Here is a 25,028-nt window from a genome sequence, read left to right on the forward strand (position 1 = left end):
CCAAACGAATCGGCTAACTTAAAGGGGCGATCCAAAACCAAAGGTGAATTTCATACTAAATGTACCTATTTACTGTAATTTAATCTCATTACATTCTGACTTCCTCTCTGTCTTTTTTTTTTTAACTTCTAATGACAGTTTGTTTGTGATTCACTAGTGCATGCTGGGATACTAAAATGAGCAGTCATCAAGGGTCAAAGGCCTCTGCGCACTCTCTGAAATGAGGCATCATCAGTAATGTCTGTTTCAGGTGCTGGGTTAGTCTTGCTCACCTGATAATGCGTAAATTCTGACATATGCTCAGTATGAGCTTTCTGTGCTATATTCCTTTGAATGCACAGTGACGGTGCACTCCCTTGCTGGCAGAAGAAGTGACAAGCTGGCAACAGAGCGCACTGTCAGTCCAAATTGTAAGGAGGCAATGCGACTAGCAGGGACTAGTCCAGTCTCTGAAACAGATGCCACTGATGATGCTTCATTTCAAGGTAGGAAAATCAGCTGTGACAGTGACCACAGTCTCTGCTCACTGATGACATCCCATGTGAGTATCCAAAATGCACTGACATTCTCAAAGGAAACATCGTAGGAAGTAAAAAAAACAAACAAGCAAACAAAAAACAAGCAGACAGGAAGTTATAGAGAGGGAACAGGTATAATTTTTTAAATTAAAGTATGTTAGAAAAGTGATTACATTATTGAATTAAATAGACATCTACTATGAAATTTACCTTCGGTTTCGGACCGCCCTTTTAATTCTGCATAATGTTAATTTTATTGCTTTATTAAAAGCAGTTGCTTATAAGGTTAAGTTTACAGGGGCATATAAAACAAATCATGATTTTCATCCAGAAAAACAGACTGTTTTCCATTTGTATTCTCATCTGTAGAGCATCCATTTTTATATATCAGAAGCGTTAGTAATAGAAATGTAGTTGTAAAAACCAGATGCTACAGTATATGGATGATTCATATGGGATCCAATTTTTTATCTTTTTTTTGCACACCCATAGACTTCAACAGGCGAGTCTCATCTGAAACACAGAAGAGACCGGTGGGTGCCATGATCTTTCTCACACAGACATTTTGAAACTGCAATGTAAATGGCTCAATTCCATAACATTGCTCATAGTGCTGCCTGTCCGCGGTCGGGTTTATTTTCTTTCACAGACGGCAAAATAGAGTTGTGTGAATGTAGCCCGATAATACCTTCTGTAATAAACGTATCGTAACAAGCATTAGGCCGAGTCCCACGATCCAGTACTAGCAGCGCTTTGGATGGAGCGTATGTTCGCTGCGTCCAAACCATTGCCGTCTATTGAACGCAGCTAAATCTGCATGTGATCACTGAGCCGGGCGGATTTACCGCAATACATTTCCATTGATGTAATTTCTCTTGTGGACACGTTAAAAATTGCCATGCTGCTGTCTGCATGTCGGTGTCCACGGGTGATCCACAGGCGACTATGCATGCATGGTGGACATGAGATTTCTAGAAATCCCCTCCACCATGGTGTAACATCTGGCTGCTGCAGATAAATATGCAGCATCAAACCCGCAGCAGTTCCTGATCATGAGCACATACTCTTACAGATAATCAAACAATATATAAATTGTGAGTATTGGGAAATAAGGTGTTTGCCCAACCTTGTAGATTGTGAGCCCTCGCAGGCAGGGTCCTCTCTCCTCCTGTACCAGTTATGACTTGTATTGTTTAAGATTATTGTACTTGTTTTTATTCTGTATACCCCTCCTCACATGTAAAGCGCCATGGAATAATTGGCGCTATAATAATAAATAATAATAATAAATAATAATAACCTTGCTCCACATGCATAGATCCATATCACATATGGGGCAGGAGGTGACAGGCAGAGTGGGGTGGAGGAGCTGAGCAGCCCCGAATCCACCAATGAGAAGACAGGGGCGGGGCTACAATCCTAACTGATTCTGAGAAAGATCAGATTGGTAGATCAGTCCCTCTCCGGCCCTATGGCTGCAAGTGTCAGTGGGCCGGACAGGGACAGTCAGAGGGCCGATTGTGGCCCACGGGCCGCAGTTTGCCCAGGTCTGCTCTAAGCTGATATTCAAGACTAATCAACATTTACCAGAAACATTTAGATGCGTTTATTGCCGCACAAGGTGGTAACACTAGACACTAAAAGCAAAGGTTCCCATAATTTTGCCACATACAGACATGATATAGGATAATTTTCTTCATTTAAGCAAATGACGGTCTATTATTTCTGACTTGTTTGCTTGATTTTGTTCTTTATCTACCTTTAGGACTTGTGTGAAGGCATGATGTAATCTTAGGTTAATTTTTTCCCAAATATGTAGAATTCTGAAGGATGAACAAATTTTAAAGCACCACTGTTAGTGTAGAAGAAAATAACCCAAAAATGGGCATATATCAATGAATTAAAAGCTGGGTGGAACCCAAATTTGGTAATTACGTTTTTATTTTACATAAAGATATTAAGGTTTTTTTTTAACCATTTGGTGTCTACAGTAAGGCAGTACTTCCAGTTGTCACTTTTTCAGCAAAACGGAAAAGTACCAATATCTCTGTATAGAAAAAAATGCAACCTGCTCTGATTTACTATTATATGTCCATTTATATGTATTGGATATTTTTTTTTTACAAAAAAGAAGTTTCAGTAACATTTGTAGATATATGTAGAGATTTACAGAAGAGAAGATATGTGAGATAATATAGTGATCGTGCTAATCCCATTACAGAACATGACAGTCAACCCCAGCCCACCTTGTAGCCCCCCGCCTGAGATGTCTAACCGCAGAAAACAATAGATTGCATTAAACTATAGAATAAATAGAGATAAGTCTTTAGATTTAGGATGTTTAAACCCAATATATGGCTCTGGGTAGTGTTTCTCCTTGTAAAGAGTAACATCTGGCATGTCAGTGTAAGGAAGCTTATAAGCCATGCAATGCTCATCAGTAAGATGTTCCCAGAGGAGCATTGCATGACTTACAAGCCTCTAATACAGACAAATCAAATCTCTTGCTTTGCACTGAGGAGCAGCAACACCCCGAAACACGTGTCTGCAAATTGAGATTCTGGTTTGACTTTATCCTAAGTCATATGGCAAGGCTGGTTAAAGGGTCGACAATGACTTTTAGGATTGCTACTCCTAATAGGTGGCACTAGAGTTCTGGTCCTCTTCCTCTCTGAAGAGACAGTTTGTTTAAGCCCAATATAGACCTTAGAGGAAGCAATCAATTAGTAGATCAGAAATTTATTGAACATGAATTCTTTCCTTGTTTCTCATCCACTGAGTTGCTTTATTTCTTACCAATAAAGAAAACGTTAACATCTCTAAAAGTGGAATAACTCTATTGCTTAGTAATCCGTGCAAATATAAAAGAGGAAAAAAAACTACAATCGACTACAATATTTTGTAGTAAACAATAGGTTATAACGTGCAATAGTGCAATTTCTTCTGTGCTGCTCCAACAATGCAAATCTTTGAATAAAAGTCCACAGAGTTTTATATACATCGTTCATTAAGTCTAGCTATGCATTTGTCTTGAGTTGCTGTTTTTATTGGCATTTTGTGCGACAGATTTGATTTTTCTCGGACAACGCAGTTTCTGATCCCAGCGCTGAAAGTGGAAAAGAAAATTTATGTTACAATAAAATCAGAATAACACAAATAATAATGATGTAGAAGAATTACATTACTTGAGCTGCATACAGTGTGGTACATTCTGTTTTCGGGTACTATCATTTAGTATTACACTCCCTGACAGAAGTTATGTCGCTTATCCACACGCAGTTGTCAATGCGTGCTGTGGGGATTCTCCGATGCCAGCAGTCATTCGATATGCATTCTCCTGGCCACATCCTCACTCAATGTTAAGGTACCTTCACACTAAGCGACGCTGCAGCGATATCGACAACGATGCCGATCGCTGCAGTGTCGCTGTTTGGTCACTGGAGAGCTGTCACACAGACAGCTCTCCAGCGACCAACGATGCCCCCGTGTAACCAGGGTAAACATCGGGTTACTAAGCAGGGCCGCGCTTAGTAACCCGATGTTTACCCTGGTTACCATTGTAAATGTAAAAAAAAACAAACAGTACATACTCACATTCCGGTGTCCGTCAGGTCCCTCGCCGTCTGCTTCCCGCAGTGCCGGCCGTAAAGTGAAAGCAGAGCACAGCGGTGACGTCACTGCTGTGCTCTGCTTTTACTTTACGGCCGGCACTCACAGTCAGTGCGGGAAGCGGACGGCGAGGGACGTGTGACAGACATCAGAAGGTGAGTATGTAGTGTTTTTTTTTTTACTTTTACAATGGTAACCAGGGTAAATATCGGGTTACTAAGCGCGGCCCTGCGCTTAGTACCCCGATATTTACCCTGGTTACTATTGTAAAACATCGCTGGCATCGTTGCTTTTGGTGTCAAACACAACGATACACGCCGATCTGACGACCAAATAAAGTTCTGAACTTTCAGCAACGACCAGCGATATCACAGCGGGATCCTGATCGCTGCTGCCTGTCAAACTCAACGATATCGCTATCCAGGACGCTGCAACGTCACGGATCACTAGCGATATAGTTTAGTGTGAAGGTACCTTTAGTGTTTTGAGCGAGGCTGGACACAGTCTAGTCGGATTGTCGCCAAGAGTATGAATAATTGTGGTCATAGGACTTCTGTGCCCAGAGTTTGGACACTGCCCCACTAATCACTAATATTCACTTATGAAGGTCTCTATAGAATCAACCATTTCACAAACAAAATGTAACTATATTCAATGGTAAATTGCCAAAATCAATGAGGTTATAGCTTGAGTTGGGCTTCTTCCTGACAAATTCAGAGGTTGTCTTTTGATCTTATCTTCATAAGTGGCCCAGCTTCCTGGCCCAAACTGCCCGCTCTCCAATGCTGCCAGCAAGAGACAAATTTGCTTCTGCCACATCGGAGGAGCGCTGTGTCACTGGAGCTGGCAACATCCAGCAATCTGGCCAGCTTCAGAGCATGCTCCTTGCCTATGAAACCGTACACCTGAGAACAGGGAAGATTTTTAATAAGAGGTAAGTTGTAAAGTTGCTTGTTTTTCCAAGCACTTTGCAATTTTTCTCCATTTAGTAAGATGTGATAACATCTTTCCGTCTCCTTTCCCATAGATCTCATAGTCATGGAGTAATATGCGCTATATATAATGCAGCATTTTGTAGCAAAGACATACAGTGGGGAAAATAAGTATTTGATACACTACACGATTTTGCAAGTTTTCCCACCTACAAAGAATGGAGAGGTCTGTAATTTTTATCATAGATACACATCAACTGGGAGAGACAGAATCTAAAATCAAATTGTATGATTTTTAAATAAATTGCATTTTATTGCATGGAATAAGAATTTGATCAACTACCAACCGGCAAGGATTCTGGCTCTCACTGGTCTGTTAGTTTTTCCATAAGAAGCCCTCCTACTCTGCACTCATTACCTGTACTAATTTCACCTGTTTGAACTCTAAACCTGTAAAAAAAAGACACCTGTCCACACAATCAATCACACTCCAACCTCTCCACCATAGCCAATACCAAAGAGATGTCTAAGGATGCCGAGGACAAAATTGTAGCCCTGCACAAGGCTGGGATGGGCAACAGGACAACAGGCAAGCAGCTTGGTGAGAAATCAACAACTGCTGGAACAATTATTAGAAAATTGAAGAAACACAAGATGACTGTCAATCTTCCTCAGTTAGGGGCTCCATGCAAGACCACGCCTGATGAGGTAAAGCTGATTCTGAGAAAGGTCAGGAATCAGCCCAGAACTACATGGGAGGACCTGGTCAATGACATGAAGAGAGCTGGGACCACACTGTCAAACATTATCATTAGTGTTGAGCGATACCATCCAATACTTGAAAGTATCGGTATCGGATAGTATCGGCCAATACCCGAAAAGTATCGGATATCGCCGATACCGATACCCGATACCCATACAAGTCAATGGGACACCAAGTATCGGAAGGTATCCTGATGGTTCCCAGGGTCTGAAGGAGAGGAAACTCTCCTTCAGACCCTGGGATCCATATTAATGTGTAAAATAAAGAATTAAAATAAAAAATATTGATATACTCACCCTCTGACGCGCCCTGGTTGTAACCGGCAGCCGTTGTTCCTAAGAATGAGCGCTTGAAAGACCTTAGATGACGTCGCGGCTTGTGATCACAAGCCACGACGTCATCTAAGGTCTTTCAAGCGCTCATTCTTAGGAACAACGGCTGCCGGTTACATCGGTAAGGTCCAGGCTGCGTCGGAGAGGTGAGTATATCAATATTTTTTATTTTTATTCTTTATTTTACACATGAATATGGTTCCGATACCGATTCCCGATACCACAAAAGTATCGGAACTCGGTATCGGAATTCCGATACCGCAAGTATCGGCCGATACCCGATACTTGCGGTATCGGAATGCTCAACACTAATTATCATTAGTAAAACACTAAGACGTCTTGGATTAATATTGTGCAGGGCATGTAAGGTCCCTCTCCTCACACCAGCACATGCCGAGTCCTGTTTGAGGTTCCCCAATGACCATCTGGATGATCCAGAGGAGGCATGGGAGAAGGTTATGTGGTCAGATGAGACCAAAATAGAACTTATGATACAAATTACAGACCTCTCCATTCTTTATAGGTGGGAAATCTGCAGTGTATCAAATATTTATTTTCCCCACTGTATATCACTTCTGAGCTCTAAATTGCCATTGTTGTTTACTCCTATAACCCAGCTCGGGAGCTGCAATTATTGGAATTCTTACCTTAACTTTTTTTGCAAGACGATCCCTCCACTTTTCAGCAAGGGAACCTTCCACTAACAGAAGTCTGTGTTGAAAAAAAATAAAAATATATATATATTTATATTTATCTCCTGTGTGGTAATATTTTGCATTTAAATTACATGTCTACCTTTTTAGCGCCATGTGAGCCTGTTAGTGCACGTTTTAAAACGAATACTCGGCTTGATGGTTCCTGCAGGTGCGGCACTGGTCTCTGCACACCAGGTGTTCTTACAACGCGCACTGACAGTGCGCTCTCTTGCCGGCTTGTTACATCTGATCAGAGCAAGCAAGCAAACGCACTGTCACTCTGCATGCTGCACAGTGGCAAGAATCTACTGAGTATCCATCAGAATTGACAACTGACACATACTCAGTAGAGTGGGGAGTAGCCCAGTCCCTGACAAAGGATTACAATTGTCCAAAAATACATGCTAATCTACGGGCTGGGCTCTGAGCAGAATCAGTCTCCTTCCCCCTCTGGCAACTGACAATATATACTCCCTTCTTACTTCCTTTGTAACAGTTTGGATATTGTTATGAATTTGCATCAGATTCTCTGGAAATGAATGATGTCTGAGCATAAATGTACACAGAGTAAAGATTGTAAATGTTCTTACCTGGTGCGCTCCTTATCTTCATATCCCATTATTATATACTCCTCATTGACCACCAGCTGAGGGCACAGGCAGCCGGAGTTCGTGTACAGGGTGACTGTATCTTTGGGAATGTTCACCAAGGAAGACTTTAGAATCTCCTTGACTTCTACGACTGCGGTGGCATCATGGCATTTTACCTTTACTTCTTTCACTTTTGCGCGAATTACTGGAATAGGCAAATAATAAATTCTGAGCCTAAATACATTTTTAGAAAAACTTTTTAAATGATAAAGATTAACAGATGACTCATTAGACAGATGCTAATTATGGGAAGCAAAAATCGCTTTTTTTTACCTAAATGATGCAATTTTTCCACAATTGTAATATTATTATTATTATTCATTTTTATAGAGCCATTTATTCCATGGCACTTTACACATAGAAGGGGTAATTATAGACAAGTACAATAAACATGAGCAAAACAAGGCACACACAAGTACAGAGAAAGAGGACCTTGCCCACGAGCGCTCACAGTCTGCAGGGGATGGGTGAGGATACACTAGGAGAGGATAGAGCTGGTTGTGCGGCGGTTCAGTAGGTTGAGGATCACTGCAGGTTATAGACTTGTCAGAAGAGGTGGGTCTTCAGGTTCCTTTTGAAAGTTTCCGTGGTAGGCGAGAGTCTGATATGTTGTGGTAGAGAGTTCCAGAGTATGGGGGAAGCACTGGAGAAGTCTTGTATGCGGTTGTGGGAAGAAGAGATAAGAGGGGAGTAGAGAAGGAGAATTTGAGAGGATCGCAGGTTGCGTGTGGGTAAGTACTGGGAGACCATGTCACAGATGTATGGAGAAGACAGGTTGTGGATGGCTTTGTATGTCATAGTTAGGGTTTTGAACTGGAGTCTCTGGACGATAGGAAGCCAGTGAAGGGCTTGGCATCGTGGAGAGGCTGGGGAATAACAGGGAGACAGGTAGATTAGTCGTGCAGCAGAGTGTAGGATGGATTGGAGAGGTGCCAGAGCGCTAGAAGGGAGGCCAGAGAGTAGGAGGTTGCAGTAGTTGAGGCAGGAGATGATGAGGGCGTGCACTAGTGTTTTTGTGTTTCCATGGTCAAGGAATGCAGGAACCCGGGAAATATTTTTGAGTTTGAGTCGGCAGGAGGAGGCAAGGGCATGGATATGTGGCTTGAAAGAGAGGGCAGAGTCTAGGATCAACTCCGAGTGTGTTGGACTGGGGAAAGTGAGCAGCCATTGACATTGATGGATAGGTCTTGTGGAGGGGCAGAGTGAGATGGGGAAAGATGATAAATTCTGTTTTGTCCATGTTCAGTTTTAGAAAGCGAGCAGAAAAGAAAGCTGAAATAGTGGGCAGACATTGTGGGATTTTGGTCAGTAAGGAAGTGAGGTTAGGTCCAGATAGGTAGATCTGCGTGTCATCGGCATAGAGATGATACTGTAAACCGTGAGATTCTATGAGCTGTCCTAGGCCAAAGGTGTAGATGGAGAAGAGCAGGGGCCCTAGGACTGAGCCTTGGGGAACGCCGACAGATAGGGGGCGAGGTGAGGAGGTGGTGTGTGAGAGGGAGACACTGAATGCTCGGTCTGTTAGATATGAAGAGATCCAGGATAGGGCCATGTCTGTGATCCAAGAGATGAGAGGATCTGTAGCAGGAGGTAATGGTCAACAATGTCGAAGGCAGAAGACAATTGCAGGAGAAGGAGGACAGAGTAGTGTCACTTGCTCTTGGAGGTTAGTAGGTCATTGGTGACTTTAGGCAGTTTCAGTTGAGTGATGTGGTTGGAAGTCAGATTATAAGCGGTCGAAGAGGGAGCAGGAGGAGAGGTGGGAGGACAGTTCAAGGTGGACGTGCTGTTCCAATAAGGCCTTGACTACTCATCTGCTTAATTCTTTGAGATTCTCCTTTTCACATCTGTCAACAGCACAATCCTAATGATTTTGACTTTTCTATCTTCAATCAATTTTAACTTTTACCATCTTCTTTCTTCAGATGTACAGCTTCTCTGCCTTCTGGCTTCCTGCCTGCCGGGGGCACTGTGCTCCTGAAGATTATCAGTTCAGACTATCAGCATTGTTTTGCTGCTAATTTTAAAGGGGTGGTCCGAAACACAAAGCAACTTTCATCCTAAAACAAATATCTGTCTTGCAGAGACTAGCGCCACTCCTGCAAGTGACGTCAGTGGTGTGGGCGGGGTTATAAAGAGCTCAGCATTCTGAGCACTGCTAGATCTGCAGCAGAGAAGACAGTGATAGTATCAAAATAACAGCATGCAGACTAGCAAGTGACACATCACCGGAATCAGGGTCTCAGCCCCTACATAATGCTGCTTTCAGATTACATAGCAAAAACCTGCTGACAAATTCCCTTTAAGAAATGTTGATGATTGAATGTCATTATCTAATAGTCTGAATGGAGAGTGAATGGAGATCAGCTTATGTCAAGGGATCCTACAATCAAATAGAGACTGTTCAAATAAGGGAACACATTTGAAGTGAATATGTCATCAGACGTTGACCTACAGTTTAAATGAGGTTGTTATGCTGAATGTATTTATATACATTTATTACATTATAAATGTAATTATACAGTTACATTATACTGGGACTATTCTAGACTTATATTTCCTGCTCTTTCAGGAAATACACATGTACATGAGCAACAATAGACTGTGTCATTCCTTATCTTTTGTATTATAGCATCTAATGAGCGTGTGCAAAGACCACTGTGAAGTAATGAGGAGCTGTGGCGTCACCTATTGTGTTATCCTGTGTTGTCTTCTGTATGTTGAACTATTAGCTGTCATTGTAATCCTGCCTGTTATGATAATGAGACTGAGTAGCAAAAACAGTAATACCAGTATAAATTTTCCGCAGTGGCAAGTTTGAAAATTGCAAGTTTTCAATTTTTCAAATTAAAAAACCCCACAAAAGTCTGATTTTTATCTGATGCATTTCCGTTAAGAGTACAACATGGGATAAGAAATCTGCTTTCTCACTCACCATAGTTGTAGTTATTCTTGAGATAAGTCTTTTGTGAAGCTTTCATTGGCTTACATCTACAATGCTCTGAAAAAAAAAAGAAAATGGCATTAACACTCAAACGGTAAGATCATCCTGCCACGAAAATCCCATCATAATTTCAGAGTATAGCAATTATCAATATGTAACCCCTGATCTGTTCTAATCCCATTCATTAAAATGAACAATCGCGATGACTTACTTCACAATAGCCGTACAGAGAACTATGGGACACTCAAAATTGGTTTATTGATGTTAAAGAAACCAAAGTCATCTGAACATCATCAGTTAACATTGATAAATTATGCTGGAATTGGTATTTTCCCGAACAATCACATGATCCAAACCTATGGTAAACCCCATAGACATAAAATAAATATAATAATTAGTGATGAGTGAATGTGATCGGATAAGGTGCCACGTTTTGTAAACCGTGACCAAGTCAATTTTTCCAAATCTGACCAGTGTCAATTTATGTGGCAGTAATTCTGGAACGTTTCAACATATGTTAGTTATTTTGTTTTTTGTGACGCATTGTACTTTTTGTTAATGGTAAATTTAGGTTGGTATTTTTTGCGTTTATTTATGAAAACTACAGAAATTTGACAAAAAAGTAAAACAAATAGCAATGTTCAAACTTTGAATAGATTATTCCTTTAATCCAGATAATAATACCGCATACAAGATAAACTAAATAACATTTCCGTCATGTCTGCTTTACATCAGCACCATCTGTAAAATGATCTTTTATTTTGTCAGGATGTCAGAAGGTTTAAAAATGTATCATCAATTTTCATTGTTAGAAGGAAATTTAAAAAACTTATTTTTTTTTAGGGACCTATTTAGTTTTGAAGTGACTTTGGGGGTCCTATATATCAGAAACTCCCAAAAGTGAGACCATTTTAAAAAACTGCGCCCCCAGCATATTCAAAATTGCTGTCAGGTAGTTTATTAACCCTTATTAATTTCCAGAGTATGAACATGCTGTACATTGAGTGAGCTTCTTTCCAGTGCAGAAGGGAAATTACAACATTATTTACAGTACTATATGAAGTTTGTGATTTAGTCATTTTCTCTGCACTTTCACTGACCTCTTATCCCTATAGAAAAAGCAGCTCATTGAAATTCACTCAATGGTTACTGTGTCTATAGCACTGTATCTGCCAGACATTCTGCCAACATTTGTGCTTGCTTTCAAGAGAATGAATTGTGGTGCTTTTGCTCTATCAAACATTCCAGGGCAGCAACAGAGTTATCTGTTAATCCCTGTCTAATGCCAGAACTGAAAAAAAAAAAGAAAACTTTATAGTCACATAAGGAAATTTGGGATTTCTAATCCATAGTCTTGTTTTCAGGCTTTGAAGTAAAAAAGGAAAAATACTATGCTAATCAAACTGTCCAATAATAATCATTTTACTAATCTTTATTTTTATGGCATTGACACATTCTACAGCTCTTTACATTGGGAAAATTGCACATAGGTAAAATGTTATATGTTATAAATTTGTTTTTTTAGGACATTTTCGTAAGATTACGGAATAATGTAAAATAAAGAAAGAACCAATATTTAACTAGTAAAAGGTACCTGACAGCTGACACAAGCTGCCCGATCCACAGGCAGCATGTATCAGACAGTGGCTGCATCAGAAGCATTTGTCCCGGGTACAGCCGGCAGGGGGACGCCATCAGTCAGTCTGATGTGGCAGTCAGAGATGTCTCACCAATGACTTCATTTTGCCACCTCCTGTAGTGGGAGTCTGCAGTTCTCTGAGATGGCTGTCAAGCTGACAGCTGGCTCACAGAAGGTGCCGCCTCCCGCAGTCAATTGTACTCCTGTCTTTCAGATGCCAGCAGCACTTCCAGGTGAGGGCGATGTCAGCAGCGTGATCTGATCACGTTGCTGATGTCACCGGCCGGCGCCTACAATGTTTGTGGTAAGTGTTCCAGTGGAGATGAAGACACCGAAGATTTATTGAAATTGAGAGGGAAGGGATTTGAGGATAAAGTATGGGGAGCGAGCAAAGGGATGGGTGCAGACACAGTTTAGGAAGTGAGGGAGGATAGGTGCAGACACAGTATGAGGAGCAAGGAGAGAATGGTTGCAGACACAGTATTGGGAGAAAGGGAGGGGGGAATAGATGCAGACACAGTTTGAGGACCAAGAAGGGGTGGCTGCAGACACATTATGGTGAGCAAGGGGGAATAGGTGCAGACACAGAATACAGAGCAAGGCAAGGATGGTTGTGGACACCGTATTGGGTGCTTAGAGAGGGGGGAATGGGTGCAGGCACAGTATGGGGAACAAATGAGGGGGACGGGTCCTGACACAGTATGGGAAGCAGGGGAGGATAGAATACACCAAGGGGGTAAATATGTGAGGAGACAGTATGGATAGCAGGGGATGGATGTTTGAGGAAACCAAATGAGGAGGAGGAAATGTGTGAGGAGACTATTGAGGGGAATAGTGCAAGTAGACAGTATGGAGGAGAAAAAAGTGTGAGGGGACTCAGAATAGAGACTGGGTAGTGTGGGGGGCAGTATAGAGAGATGGCATCATTTCACTACCTTGAATAGTCTCCATAGTCGCTCTTGTTCTGAGCGCTGAGGAATGCTCATGTGCTCTCATGTGATTGCTGTAAGTAGCTCAGGGCCTGGATTTGCAGCCACTGACTCATTTTAATTTTTATCTCTTCCATTTGATAGAATTGCTTTTTTCTTTTTCTGATTATGAAGTCATGGTGGCTTTTACAATATAGTCCTCATACGTCATATTACGTTACAGGGGTTTATGGATGAGCGAGATGATCTGTGGGGACGGTAGTACAGGATTGCACCCTGACGGCTTCTATCTCTAGATGCTTTTGTTCACCCCTTGTTGTTTGTGTATAGCGCTCACTTCTGTACTAATAGCAGTATGTATTATTTCAGTTAACTATGAAGCTTTGATTATTACCCTCTCTGTGATCGGAGGAGCCATCATCTTGTCCCTGATCCTCTGCTGCTGCTGCTGTTGCAGGAAAAAGAAGAACAGAAAGTAAGTGTGATCCGGTATCAGATGGGTGGCACGATGGGGATGTTTGGTTATTTCCCAGGTTCTTGAACTTTTTTGTGAATTCTTTACTGTGCAGCAATTTTACACAATCAGAAGTTATACATTGACATTGTCTAAAGGAGATGTACATGCCTCCCTCCTGTTCTTCTGACCACTTTATTGTTTAATAGGAGTAGACATGCCATCAGACTATATCTCCATTTCAGATTTTGTTTTTTGTTTTTTCCCTACCCTTTAGCTCAAGTCTAGAGACTGAAAAATCCGTGAGAGAGAAGGAGGAGAGACGAGTCCGCCAGGAAGAAAGGTAAGATAAGTAAAATGGATGTGGGGAGAACACTGGGCACATGCAGAAATCTCTTCTGGCGTGACTAGCGTTGAGCGCATGTACTCGAATAAGGTGTTATCTGAACATGCTCGGGCGCTAACAGTGTATGTTGTGGCATGCTTGAATACTATGTTCAACTTCCCGCGGCTTTGTCTCATGGCCATTCGACAGCTGCTACACATGCAGGGACTGCCTGTTTTAGTTGATCCCCCGCATGTTGAACAGCTGTGTGATATGCAGCCGACGCGATTTGAGTATAGTATTTGAGCATGCTGAAGACCAGAGCAAGCTCAGATAATGCCTTATCTGAGGACACTCGCTCAACACTAGCCATGACCTAAACATTCAGGTCCCGATTATCGCCCACCTTCTGCTCTTGCATGTTTAGGATTGCATCACAGTGGCACAGATTGTGATTTTTAATAGACATATGCAATAGAGCCATATTAGTTGTGATGCTATAGGTGCCCTCAATATGCTAAAAATCTCCAGTTCTGTAGTAAGGCTTTAGCTAAGTAAGATAACATTAGAAAAATAACTAATTGGGCTCCCTATTTGGGTGTAGGTATCACCACTTTATATCTTTTACTGTTGGCGTTTTTTAAAGGCAACTTTATAACCCTTTCACGACATGCGCCGTACATGTACTGCGCATGCCGTGTCTCCCCCTTTGATGCAGGGCTCCGGCGCTGAGCCCACATCAAAGTCGCGACATTTCAGCTGTTTTGTACAGCTGACATGTGCGCGCAATAGCGGCGGGTGAAATCGCTATTCACCCGCCGCTATTAACCTGTTAAATGCCGCTGTCAAACGCAGACAGCGGCATTTAACTACCGCATCCGGGCGGGGGGCCAGAAATGACGTCATCGCCGACCCCTGTCACATGATCGGGGGTCGGCGATGTGTCAGGACAGTAACCATAGAGGTCCTTGAGACCTCTATGGTTACTGATGCCGGCCTGCTGTGAGCGCCCCCCTGTGGTCGGCGCTCAGAGCACACCTGCATTTCAGCTACATAGCAGCGATCTGATGATCGCTGCTATGTAGCTGAGCCAATCGAGTTGTGCCAGCTTCTAGCCTCCCATGGAGGCTATTGAAGCATGGCACAAGTAAAAAAAAAAAGTTTTTAAAAATATGAAAAAAATATAAAAAATATAAAAGTTTAAATCACCCCCCTTTCGCCCCATCCTAAATAAAACAATAAAAAAAAAATCAAACCTACACATATTTGGTATCACCGCATTCAGAATCGCCCGATCTATCAATTAAAAAAAAGCATTAACCTGATCGCTAAACAGCGTAGCGAGAAAAAAATCCAAAACGCCAGAATTACGTTTTTTTTTGTCACCGCGACATTGCATTAAAAGAACGTATCTGCGCCGAATTGGTATCATTAAAAACATCAGCTCGGCACGCAAAAAATAAGCCCTCACCCGACCCCAGATCACGAAAAATGGAGACACTTCGGGTATCAGAAAATTGCACTTTTTTTATTTTAAGCAAAGTTTTGAATCTTTTTTCACCACTTGGATAAAAAATAACCTAGACATGTTAGGTGTCTATGAACTCGTAATGACCTGGAGAATCATAATGGCAGGTTAGTTTTAGCATTTAGTGAACCTAGCAAAAAAGCCAAACAAAAAAGTGTGGGACTGCACTTTTTTTGCAATTTCACCGCACTTGGAATTTTTTTCCCGTTTTCTGGTAAAAGACATGGTAAAACCAATGGTGTCGTTTAAAAGTACAACTCGTCCCGCAAAAAATAAGCCCTCACATTGCCATATTGACGGAAAAATAAAAAAGTTATGGCTCTGGGAAGGAGGAGAGTGAAAAACGAAAGGATTGATCATGAAGAGGAAGTCTGGGCTGCAGCTGATCTGACATACTCGTGTTCACTTTGTGCTAATGTGGGGACTGTGACGCCAGCGCTGAATGGGCGCCGGGCACCACATGTCGTCCACTGCACGAGAGCCACAGACCACAAGTGCCGACACCGCTGGAATGGCATCGGCACAGGAGGGGAGTATAGTTTTTTTATTTTACTGGGGCCCAAGCATTTAGTTCATGAAGTGGTTGTCCTAAGTACATTACGGTTCCAAAATGTAGGGTCACCCACACAGTTTTGTGTTTTTCATGAAAATTCATATTTTTATTAACCAAATGAGCTGCCAAATAAATCCAAAAACTTTTTTCCACCCTTGTCAATGTCTCGACTAGGTTTTAATATGAAATAAGTTTTTCCTTCAAACTTTGCTTTCGTCAAAGAATGCTCCGTTTGCAGCAATTCCAGCATTGCAGACCCTTGGCATTCTAATAGTTAATTTTCTGAGGCAATCTGGAGGAATTTCACCCCATGCTTCCAGAAGCCCCTCTTACAAGTTGGTTTGGCTTGATGGGCACGTTTTGCATACCATACTGCCAAGCTGCTCCTACAGCAGCTCAATGGGGTTGAGATCTGGTGACCTCGCTGGCCACTCCATTACAGATAGAATACCAGCTGTCTGCTTCTTCCCTAAATAGTTTTTGCATAATTTGGAGGTGTGATTTGGGTCATTGTGCTGTTGTAGGATGAAATTGGCTCCAATCAAGCGCTGTCCACAGGGCATGGCATTTCAAAATGGAGTGATAGTCTTCCTTATTCAAAATCCCTTTTACCTTGTACAAATCTCCCACTTTACCAGCACCAAAGCAACCCCAGACCATCACATTACCTCCACCATGCATGACAGATGGCGTCAGGCACTCTTCCAGCATCTTTTCAGTTGTTCTGCGTCTCACAAATGTTCTTCTGTGTGATCCAAACACATCAAACGTGGATTCGTCTGTCCATAACTTTTGTCCAATCTTCCTCTGTCCAATGTCTGTTCTTTTGCCCATATTAATCTTTTCCTTTTATTAGCCAGTCTCGGATATGGCTTTTTCTTTGCCACTCTGCCCTGAAGGCCAGCATCCCGGAGTCGCCGCTTCACTGTAGACGTTGACACTGGCGTATTGCGTGTACTATTTAATGAAGCTGCCAGTTGAGGACCTGTAAGGCGTCAATTTCTCAAACTACAGACTCTAATGTACTTGTCTTGTTGCTCAGTTGTGCAGCGGGGCCTCCCACTTTGCTTTCAACTCTGGTTAGAGCCTGTTTGTGCTCTCCTCTGACGGGAGTAGTACACACTGTTGTAGGAAATACTCAGTTTCTTGGTAAGTTCTCGCATGTACCGTATATACTCGAGTATAAGCCGACCCGAGTATAAGCCGACCCCCCTAATTTTGCCACAAAAAACTGGGAAAACTTATTGACTCGAGTATAAGCCTAGGGTAGGAAATGCAGCAGGTACCGATGAATTTCAAAATTAGAAATAGATGCTCCATACCACATTATGGCCCCATAGATGCTCCACATAAAGCTGTGCCATATATAATGCTCTGCACCGTTCATTATGGCCCCATAGATGCTCCATAGAAAGCTGTGCCATATACAATGCTCTGCACCGTTGCCCCATAGATACTCCACATAAAGCTGTGCCATATATACAATGCTCTGCACCGTTGCCCCATAGATAGCTGTGCCATATATACAATGCTCTGCACCGTTGCCCCATAGATGGCTGTGCCATATATATAATGCTCTGCACCGTTGCCCCATAGCTGTGCCATATATATAATGCTCTGCACCGTTGCCCCATAGCTGTGCCATATAGTGCTCTGCACCATTGCCCCATAGCTGTGCCATATAGTGCTCTGCACCATTGCCCCATAGCTGTGCCATATAGTGCTCTGCACCTTTGCCCCATAGCTCTGCCATATAGTGCTCTGCACCGTTGCCTCATAGCTGTGCCATATAGTGCTCTACACCGTTGCCCCATAGCTGTGCCATATAGCGCTCTGCACCGTTGCCCCATAGCTGTGCCATATAGCGCTCTGCACCGTTGCCCCATAGCTGTGCCATATAGCGCTCTGCACCGTTGCCCCATAGCTGTGCCATATAGCGCTCTGCACCGTTGCCCCATAGCTCTGCCATATAGCGCTCTGCACCATTGCCCCATAGCTCTGCCATATAGTGCTCTGCACCGTTGCCTCATAGCTGTGCCATATAGTGCTCTGCACCGTTGCCCCATAGCTGTGCCATATAGCGCTCTGCACCGTTGCCCCGTAGCTGTGCCATATAGCGCTCTGCACCATTGCCCCATAGCTGTGCCATATAGTGCTCTGCACCGTTGCCCCATAGCTGTGCCATATAGTGCTCTGCACCGTTGCCCCATAGCTCTGCCATATAGTGCTCTGCACCGTTCATTATTGCCCCATAGCTCTGACATATAGTGCTCTGCACCGTTGCCCCATAGATGCTCCACATAAATCTGTGCTGCTGCTGCAATAAAAAAAAAAAACACATACTCACCTCTCTTGCTTGCAGCTCCTCGGCGCCATCTTCCCGGCGTCTCTCTGCACTGACTGATCAGGCAGAGGGCGGCGCGCACACTATATGCGTCATCGCGCCCTCTGACCTGAACAGTCAGTGCGGAGAGACGCCGGGAAGATGGCGCGACACCCGGCGTGTGGAACGAGGACAGGTGAATATGTAATACTTACCTGCTCCCGGCGTCCCGCTCCTTCCCCCGGACAGCTGGTCTTCGGTGCCGCAGCCTCTTCCTCTGTCAGCGGTCACCGGCACCGCTGATTAGAGAAATGAATAGGCGGCTCCGCCCCTATGGGAGGTGGAGCAGCCTATTCATTTCTCTAATGAGCGGTCCCACGTGACCGCTCAGGGGAAGAGGCTGCGGCACCCGGAGACAGTGGGACGTGCAGGGGGAGCGCCAGGAGCCCCGGAAGCAGGTAAGTATATGACAGTGCTCACCCGCCGACCCCACCACCGATCATGACTCGAGTATAAGCCGAGAGGGGCACTTTCAGCCCAAAAATTTGGGCTGAAAATCTCGGCTTATACTCGAGTATATACGGTAATAGCCTTCATTTCTAAGAGCAAGAATAGACTGTTGAGTTTCACATGAAAGTTATTTTTTTCTGGCCATTTTGAGAGTTTAATGGAACCAACAAATGTAATGCTCCAGATTCTCAACTAGCTCAAAGGAAGGTCAGGTTTATAGGTTCTCTAATCAGCCAAACTGTTTTCAGCTGTGCTAACATACTTGCACAAGGGTTTTCAAGGGTATTCTAACCATCCATTAGCCTTCTTACACAGTTAGCAAACACAAAGTACCATAAGAACACTGGAGTGCTGGTTGTTGGAAATGGGCCTCTATACACCTATGAAGATATTGCATTACAAACCAGACGTTTGCAGCTAGAATAGTCATTTACCACATTAACAATGTATAGAGTGCATTTCTGAATCATTTAATGTTAGCTTCATTGGAAAAAACAGTGCTTTTCTTTCAAAAATAATGTAATTTCTAAGTGACCCTAAACTTTTCAACGGTAGTGTATGTATTTAAAGAACAGGCACTGCCACTCATGATGGCAAGTAATAATGTTATTTATTTTTTGTTTTAGTAGTAAGGATGCGAGTGCCTTGCTGATTTGTTTCTTCATAGTCATGGCTTCCTTCTGTATGTAATGAAATATTAGAGAGTTGGCTTGTTCTTTCTTAGATGACCTTTCTGGGACTCCTAATATTGATTAACTAATTTTAAGATGCATCATCGATATCAGACCAATGGGGGTCTGACTCCTGGCACCTTCGTGATCAGCTGATTAAAGCGACAGTGGCACAGCTCCATGTTGTGACTGAAGAAAATTAATTTGGCTCATCCATGTCTCGTGGTGAGAGTATGGACCTCAGTTCACACATCAGCCGTGGGTCTCGTTAACTCGACAGCCTCCAATATGACTGAGCAATGTGTGATTTCAGTTACTGTAGAGAAACTATAAAACTTTGCCAGGTTCCCTTACATATTCATCTGATGCCTGTTGGTCCCATTAGTGCGAAACGATGTGATCTACTTAGTAGGGCACCCGGGCAATAAACAGAACTATTCAAAGTACAAAAAACGTTTGTTAGAGCTGATTGGAGCTACTCCGTTATCCCATCAGGTGCGTTCACGGTGAGGTCCCCCTGTATTGTGCTCATACTAGGGGGAGGACAGGACATGTGTTGGGTGCCATGAACTGACTGGAATTGGATGGTGTCCGTCCTGTCATTAGCACATGGTATAACTGGGCTCCAGTTGGTTTATGGCTTCATATTATATTGTGTGTGTATTTCTGTATTTTTAGGAGGGTCCAGATGAAGTCCCGACACGATGAAATAAGGAAGAAATACGGTAAGTTTCAGGGTTTGTTTTTTTTTTGTCTCCTTAGCTGTTTAAGAAAGCACAGCACGTTAAAGTGTCAGTCAAAAATATAAGAGTAGGGTTTTGGGATGTACTGATGTTTGGATGCTGCCTCTCCCTGCCCATAAGCTGTAAAATGCAAATTAAAAAAAAAACAACTCTATGAACCAGCCTGTATTAGATGTCTAATAGTTGGAGATGGTGCAGCCATTCTCAGGTCTAAGGTTCTTATAAGGTCTCAGTGCCAGAATCGTGGTGGCATTCCTTCATGTTCCATCATGCAATTTTACATTTTTTTCAAATGGCGGCCACTACAGTAGACATGTATGCCTAGATAAGGATTCTGGAGGTAACTGTAGAATCAGGATTAGGGAAAAATGATAGCAGAGTCGGCTTGACATGGGTCCAAAAATCGATGAACAGCGCTCCAATCAGGTGTAATGGTATCAAAAAGAGTATTTATTTCGCCATAAAACAGCAACGTTTCGACCAGAAACTGGTCTTTTTCAAGCATGTTGATTGGAGCGCTGTTCATCGATTTTTGGACTGTTGAAGTATCCATGATGGTTCCCTGGACATGGAACGGGTGCTCCCTTGAGTGAGTGCTGTCAGCCCTCCTTTTTGTTCTATTATGGCTTGACGTGGGTGTCATGGGAAATGTGTGAGCCATAGAACTCTTTGGTGAGGGATAAATAACCACTTTTCTACTTATTTCTTCAGAGTATGTAATATAAATTCTTTACTGTAAGAGCAGTGAGACTATGGAAATCTCCCACATGATGTAATGGTTGATTCACTACGAACATTCTAGGAGGGTCTGGATGACTTTCTTGAAATATATTACAGGTCCTAGGCACTAGATTCTGTCCTGGAGCGTTGATCCAGGGAGCTAGTCTGCTTGACGTATGTGAAGTCAAGATTATTTTCCCCTAATATGGAGCTATTTTGTGTCTACCCCGTGGGATTTTTGCCATCCTCAGGACCAACTAGTTGGCCTTTAAAGCGACCCTGTCCGCAAGATTTTGCTAAGTAATCGTCTTGCTGTTCCTGTGTAATCAGTGTTAAAAAGTTTTCAGTTAATGATATTCTTGTGCTCTTGGGCAGGACTGTAGGCAGAGTCTTATCTTCCTGCTCTAAGCCAGAGAAACCAAGGAGAGACCTGCCTACAGGCTGCCCCCGAAGCACAAACATGTTCCTCATCATAGAGACGGATACAGTCTCACCCCGGAGCATGGGCATATCATTAACTGAACAGTTCTAACACTGATTACACAGGAACCACAAGACAGATTTCTATACACCCGAGGTATCATTTTAATCAGTATAACTGATAATGCCTATAGTTTTCTTAGCAAAATCCTGCTGACCGGTTTGCTTTATGGTTGAAGGTAGAAATTAGTCCATTAATCTCAACCTATAGCCTATGAATAAAATCTACAATGTTCTTTATTGCTATATAACAACAAATTGATGTTTCTTAAAGAAAAGAAAAAAAAAAACTTTCCCAATAATTTTCACGGCATACTTAAGCTATGGTTCCTTTATAACATGTCTTCACTTCTCTTTTCACTTGTAGGTTTGTTTAAGGAAGATAATCCCTACTCCAAGTTTGACAGTTAAGGCCCGGAACGTTCAGAACTTAAGGATTTCACTTTGTAAATACTGTGTGAACCCACATCTTTCTCCAGCAGTGACCATTCCCCCTTGATGGTAATGATGGGACCAACTGTGAAAGAACCCTCTCCTCCCAAACATCAGACCATCCATCCTTCTTCTCCTGATGCGATGTTAGGTTGGGTCTAGCTACTTTACAAGTGTGTTCCTTATCCAGTTTCAAATGTGCAAATTCTTGTCACCCTTGAGTTGGTTTCAATATTTCAGGTTGCGTTTTTTTTCTTTTTGAACACTCCATTTGTTTTATAGTTAACCACTGTGCACGTTCTTTATATATTGCTGTTCTGATTTTTTTTGTTTGTTCTTGAGCCCCCAAAAATCTTGCATTAAGCAAACTATACATGAACCCTCAGCTTCATATTGTATATTATAAAAACACATCTATTATGTAGGTGCCACTAAAGCCGAGAATGAGCAATTTAAAGGGGTTATCTGGTATAGAAACTTATTTGAAGGCCAGGGACACACTTGCGAGTGTAATGCGAGAAACTCGCACTAGTCTCGCCTGAATACCCAGCACTGCCGCTGGCACTCTGGGCTGGAGCGTGCGGCTGCATAGAAATACGTGCAGCCGCACTCTCTGGTCCCAAGTGCCGGGTATTGATGCAAGAGACTCACGAGTTTCTCGCATTTAACTCGCAAGTGTGACCCCGGCCTAAGAGGGAGCTCTGCATTGCACTGCTCAAATCCCTCATTTCTTGGCAAGAATAGATCTGTCCTATGATGAAATCTCCTGCTTTGTTTCTTTGCATGGGGCAAATGAACTGAACACTCAATCCTGGGTTCCTCCTCACATTGCTGCTGATCACATGAAGAGGGATGTTCCCTGAGACACGCTGTGGGATTGTCCACAGTGTTAAACCCTTTAACCTCGACAAGTTGTTGACCCTCCTTTCTCATGCTGAGTAATGGTCATAAACTTATAATTTGGACAGCCAAAAAATACGCTGGTGCATTGTTCACTCCAGTCTTGATTGAGGGGTTGTATAGAAGTCAGAGTTGCCGGATTCATTAGGAGGTGCACTCCTCTTATTGAATCAGGCGAGTCTTAAATGTGGCATACGCCTCACCACAAATCTTACTGCAGTCAGAGCTAGCTAAAATTGGTGTGAAAATATCAGTGTCACAACTTTTACACAACCCCATGTTGTGCAAAATTTAGGACATTTTCAAAGTATTTTGCACTAGAATGTAAACACTTTGAATTGGTGGAATAACGAACTGAAATCCCTAATTTATGGCAAATTTAAAGGGTGTTCTCAACTTACCCGTGGCAATGGAGGATGACTTCCTGTTCGCTGAAGGTCTGACAGCTAGAGCCCCGATCGATCCAATAACTAGAGATCTGAGCTCAACCGATCTTCAGCAATCCTATTGGGACGAGTGCAGTGGCAGTGCCCATGATTGACCTCTGCTCCATTCAGATGGAGCTCCTTAGGGCCCCAGTTCTCGGGATCAATGGAAGAGCCCCAGTGACTGAAATGAATTGTAAAATAAGAAATGCCAGCATATACTTGCCTGCTGTCTCCCAACCCACCCCGTGGACCTCACAGGTTGCTCTGGCGATCCGCTTCAAGCTCTAGAAGCTGTGACTGTGCCGTCCAGATGTCACCGGACCATGGAAGCCTGTGACTGGCACAGCACGTCATCCGATATTTCTGACCACAGCTGCCTGTGCTGGATCTACAGGGTGACTGTAAGGCAGTATGCCTCTTTTTAGTTTAGAATTAGTGATGAGCGAATATACTCGTTACTCAAGATTTCCTGAGCATGCTCGGGTGTCCACCCGAGTATTTTTTAGTGCTCGGAGATTGTTTTCTTTGCTGCAGCTGGATGATTTACAGCTATTAGCCAGCATAAGTACATGTGGGGATTCCCTAGCAACCAGGCAACCCCCACATGTACTCAGCCTGGCTAATAGCTATAAATCATTCAGCTGAGGCTATGAAAACTAAATCTCCGAGCACTAAAAAATACTCAGAGGACACCCGAGTGTACTCGGGAAATCTCGCGTAATGAGTATATTCGCTCATCACTAATTATAATAGCCCATCCCTAAGAAAATTCTCTTTCCTAGCATCAGACAACACCTTTAAATGGTGAACTCTTGTGGCATTTGCAGACTTTTGAATACTAAGTTGTTGGTCCGGGCTTACGTAGGAGCAGCTTGGAAACCCAACTATTGCTGCTAAATGTCTTGGTTCTGTAGACTTTACTAATCTTTTAGCTTGTGTGTTGCAAAAAAAAAGTGACCTTATGGTGCAGTAAAATGCTAGAAGAAGCTTGCTCATTTTGCAATATCCTGTAATGTATGAGCTACAAATATCACATTCGGTTAGTGCCTTATATTTTTTCTATTTTATGGTTTCCTGGCCCAAAATATATGGGATCCATGCAGCCGTATCTATCGTGGTGAGTGCTAGCCCCAGGTACACCTTCTTCAGGGATATACAACTTAAGCCAAATGCATTTCATAGATGTTGAATAAATGCCGCCTTTATTTCTAATTTCCTCGATGGGTACGTGGCTGTGCCCCGCTCTATAGTGCCTTTATATAGAAGTGCCATATCTAGTCCTATTTATGAAATACTATACTGCAAGCTTTTTCTCACTTGCCACTTTTTACTTTGTAACATGAATGTAATGTTTTTTTTTCTAACCGTATATCTGTTCGGTTTATAGACATCCTGAACGTGAGCTGTAACAAAATAACTTGTGATATAAGTAACTTGATCACAATGCATTAACAGGCTGCATAATGTTAATGTAGCACTAACACTTCTTGATGTAGCAGATTTGATTACTTTTATGAATACCTTAATGTAATTTTCCATGAATTTGTTTTTTTTAAAACCTAATAAAAAGAGCCAAACTACTTGCTGTATGTGTCGTTGTGTATCCCGGACTGAATTGTATCATGTAACATACTAAGCATTCATCCAATAAAATATGCAGCCTTGGACTAATGCAAATCTTTAAAAAAATAGTTTGATACATGGGTTTTTCCCCCTTCTCATCAACACTCCAGCAGTCAAGGTGCTCATTAATTGAATGGGAGAAGATGTAAAATTTATCCTGAACCTTTTTCCAAAACTGTTTAAATTGGTCATCCCTTCATAACTAGAAGAGCGGAGAAGCACAGGGTCACAAAAGCTAGGAAAGTTGGTGATCATGCGCAGTGCATGATCAGCAACTTTCCCTGTCAGTGCAGCGCTGACAGCTTCTACAGCATGGGGATGCTGCTT

At 42.6% G+C, this 25,028-nt stretch overlaps 2 protein-coding genes across 2 annotated transcripts; one reads left to right on the forward strand and one right to left on the reverse strand.

Annotated features, from left to right (window-relative positions):
* Positions 1 to 2,886: 2,886 nt before the first annotated feature.
* On the reverse strand, positions 2,887 to 13,150 carry LOC143784127 (secreted frizzled-related protein 3-like). Its single transcript, XM_077271967.1, has 5 exons — positions 13,018 to 13,150; positions 10,435 to 10,500; positions 7,440 to 7,644; positions 6,802 to 6,865; positions 2,887 to 3,624 (listed from the first exon to the last, which is right to left on the reverse strand). The coding sequence occupies exons 1-5, from the start codon at positions 13,076 to 13,078 to the stop codon at positions 3,532 to 3,534; spliced, it is 489 nt and encodes a 162-aa protein (XP_077128082.1). The 5' UTR covers positions 13,079 to 13,150; the 3' UTR covers positions 2,887 to 3,531.
* On the forward strand, positions 13,134 to 24,658 carry LOC143784128 (pituitary tumor-transforming gene 1 protein-interacting protein-like). Its single transcript, XM_077271969.1, has 4 exons — positions 13,134 to 13,486; positions 13,743 to 13,808; positions 20,054 to 20,100; positions 21,686 to 24,658. The coding sequence occupies exons 1-4, from the start codon at positions 13,308 to 13,310 to the stop codon at positions 21,727 to 21,729; spliced, it is 336 nt and encodes a 111-aa protein (XP_077128084.1). The 5' UTR covers positions 13,134 to 13,307; the 3' UTR covers positions 21,730 to 24,658.
* The last annotated feature ends 370 nt before the right edge of the window (positions 24,659 to 25,028 follow it).

Source organism: Ranitomeya variabilis, chromosome 7 (assembly GCF_051348905.1).
Source record: "Ranitomeya variabilis isolate aRanVar5 chromosome 7, aRanVar5.hap1, whole genome shotgun sequence".
NCBI lineage: Eukaryota > Metazoa > Chordata > Amphibia > Anura > Dendrobatidae > Ranitomeya > Ranitomeya variabilis.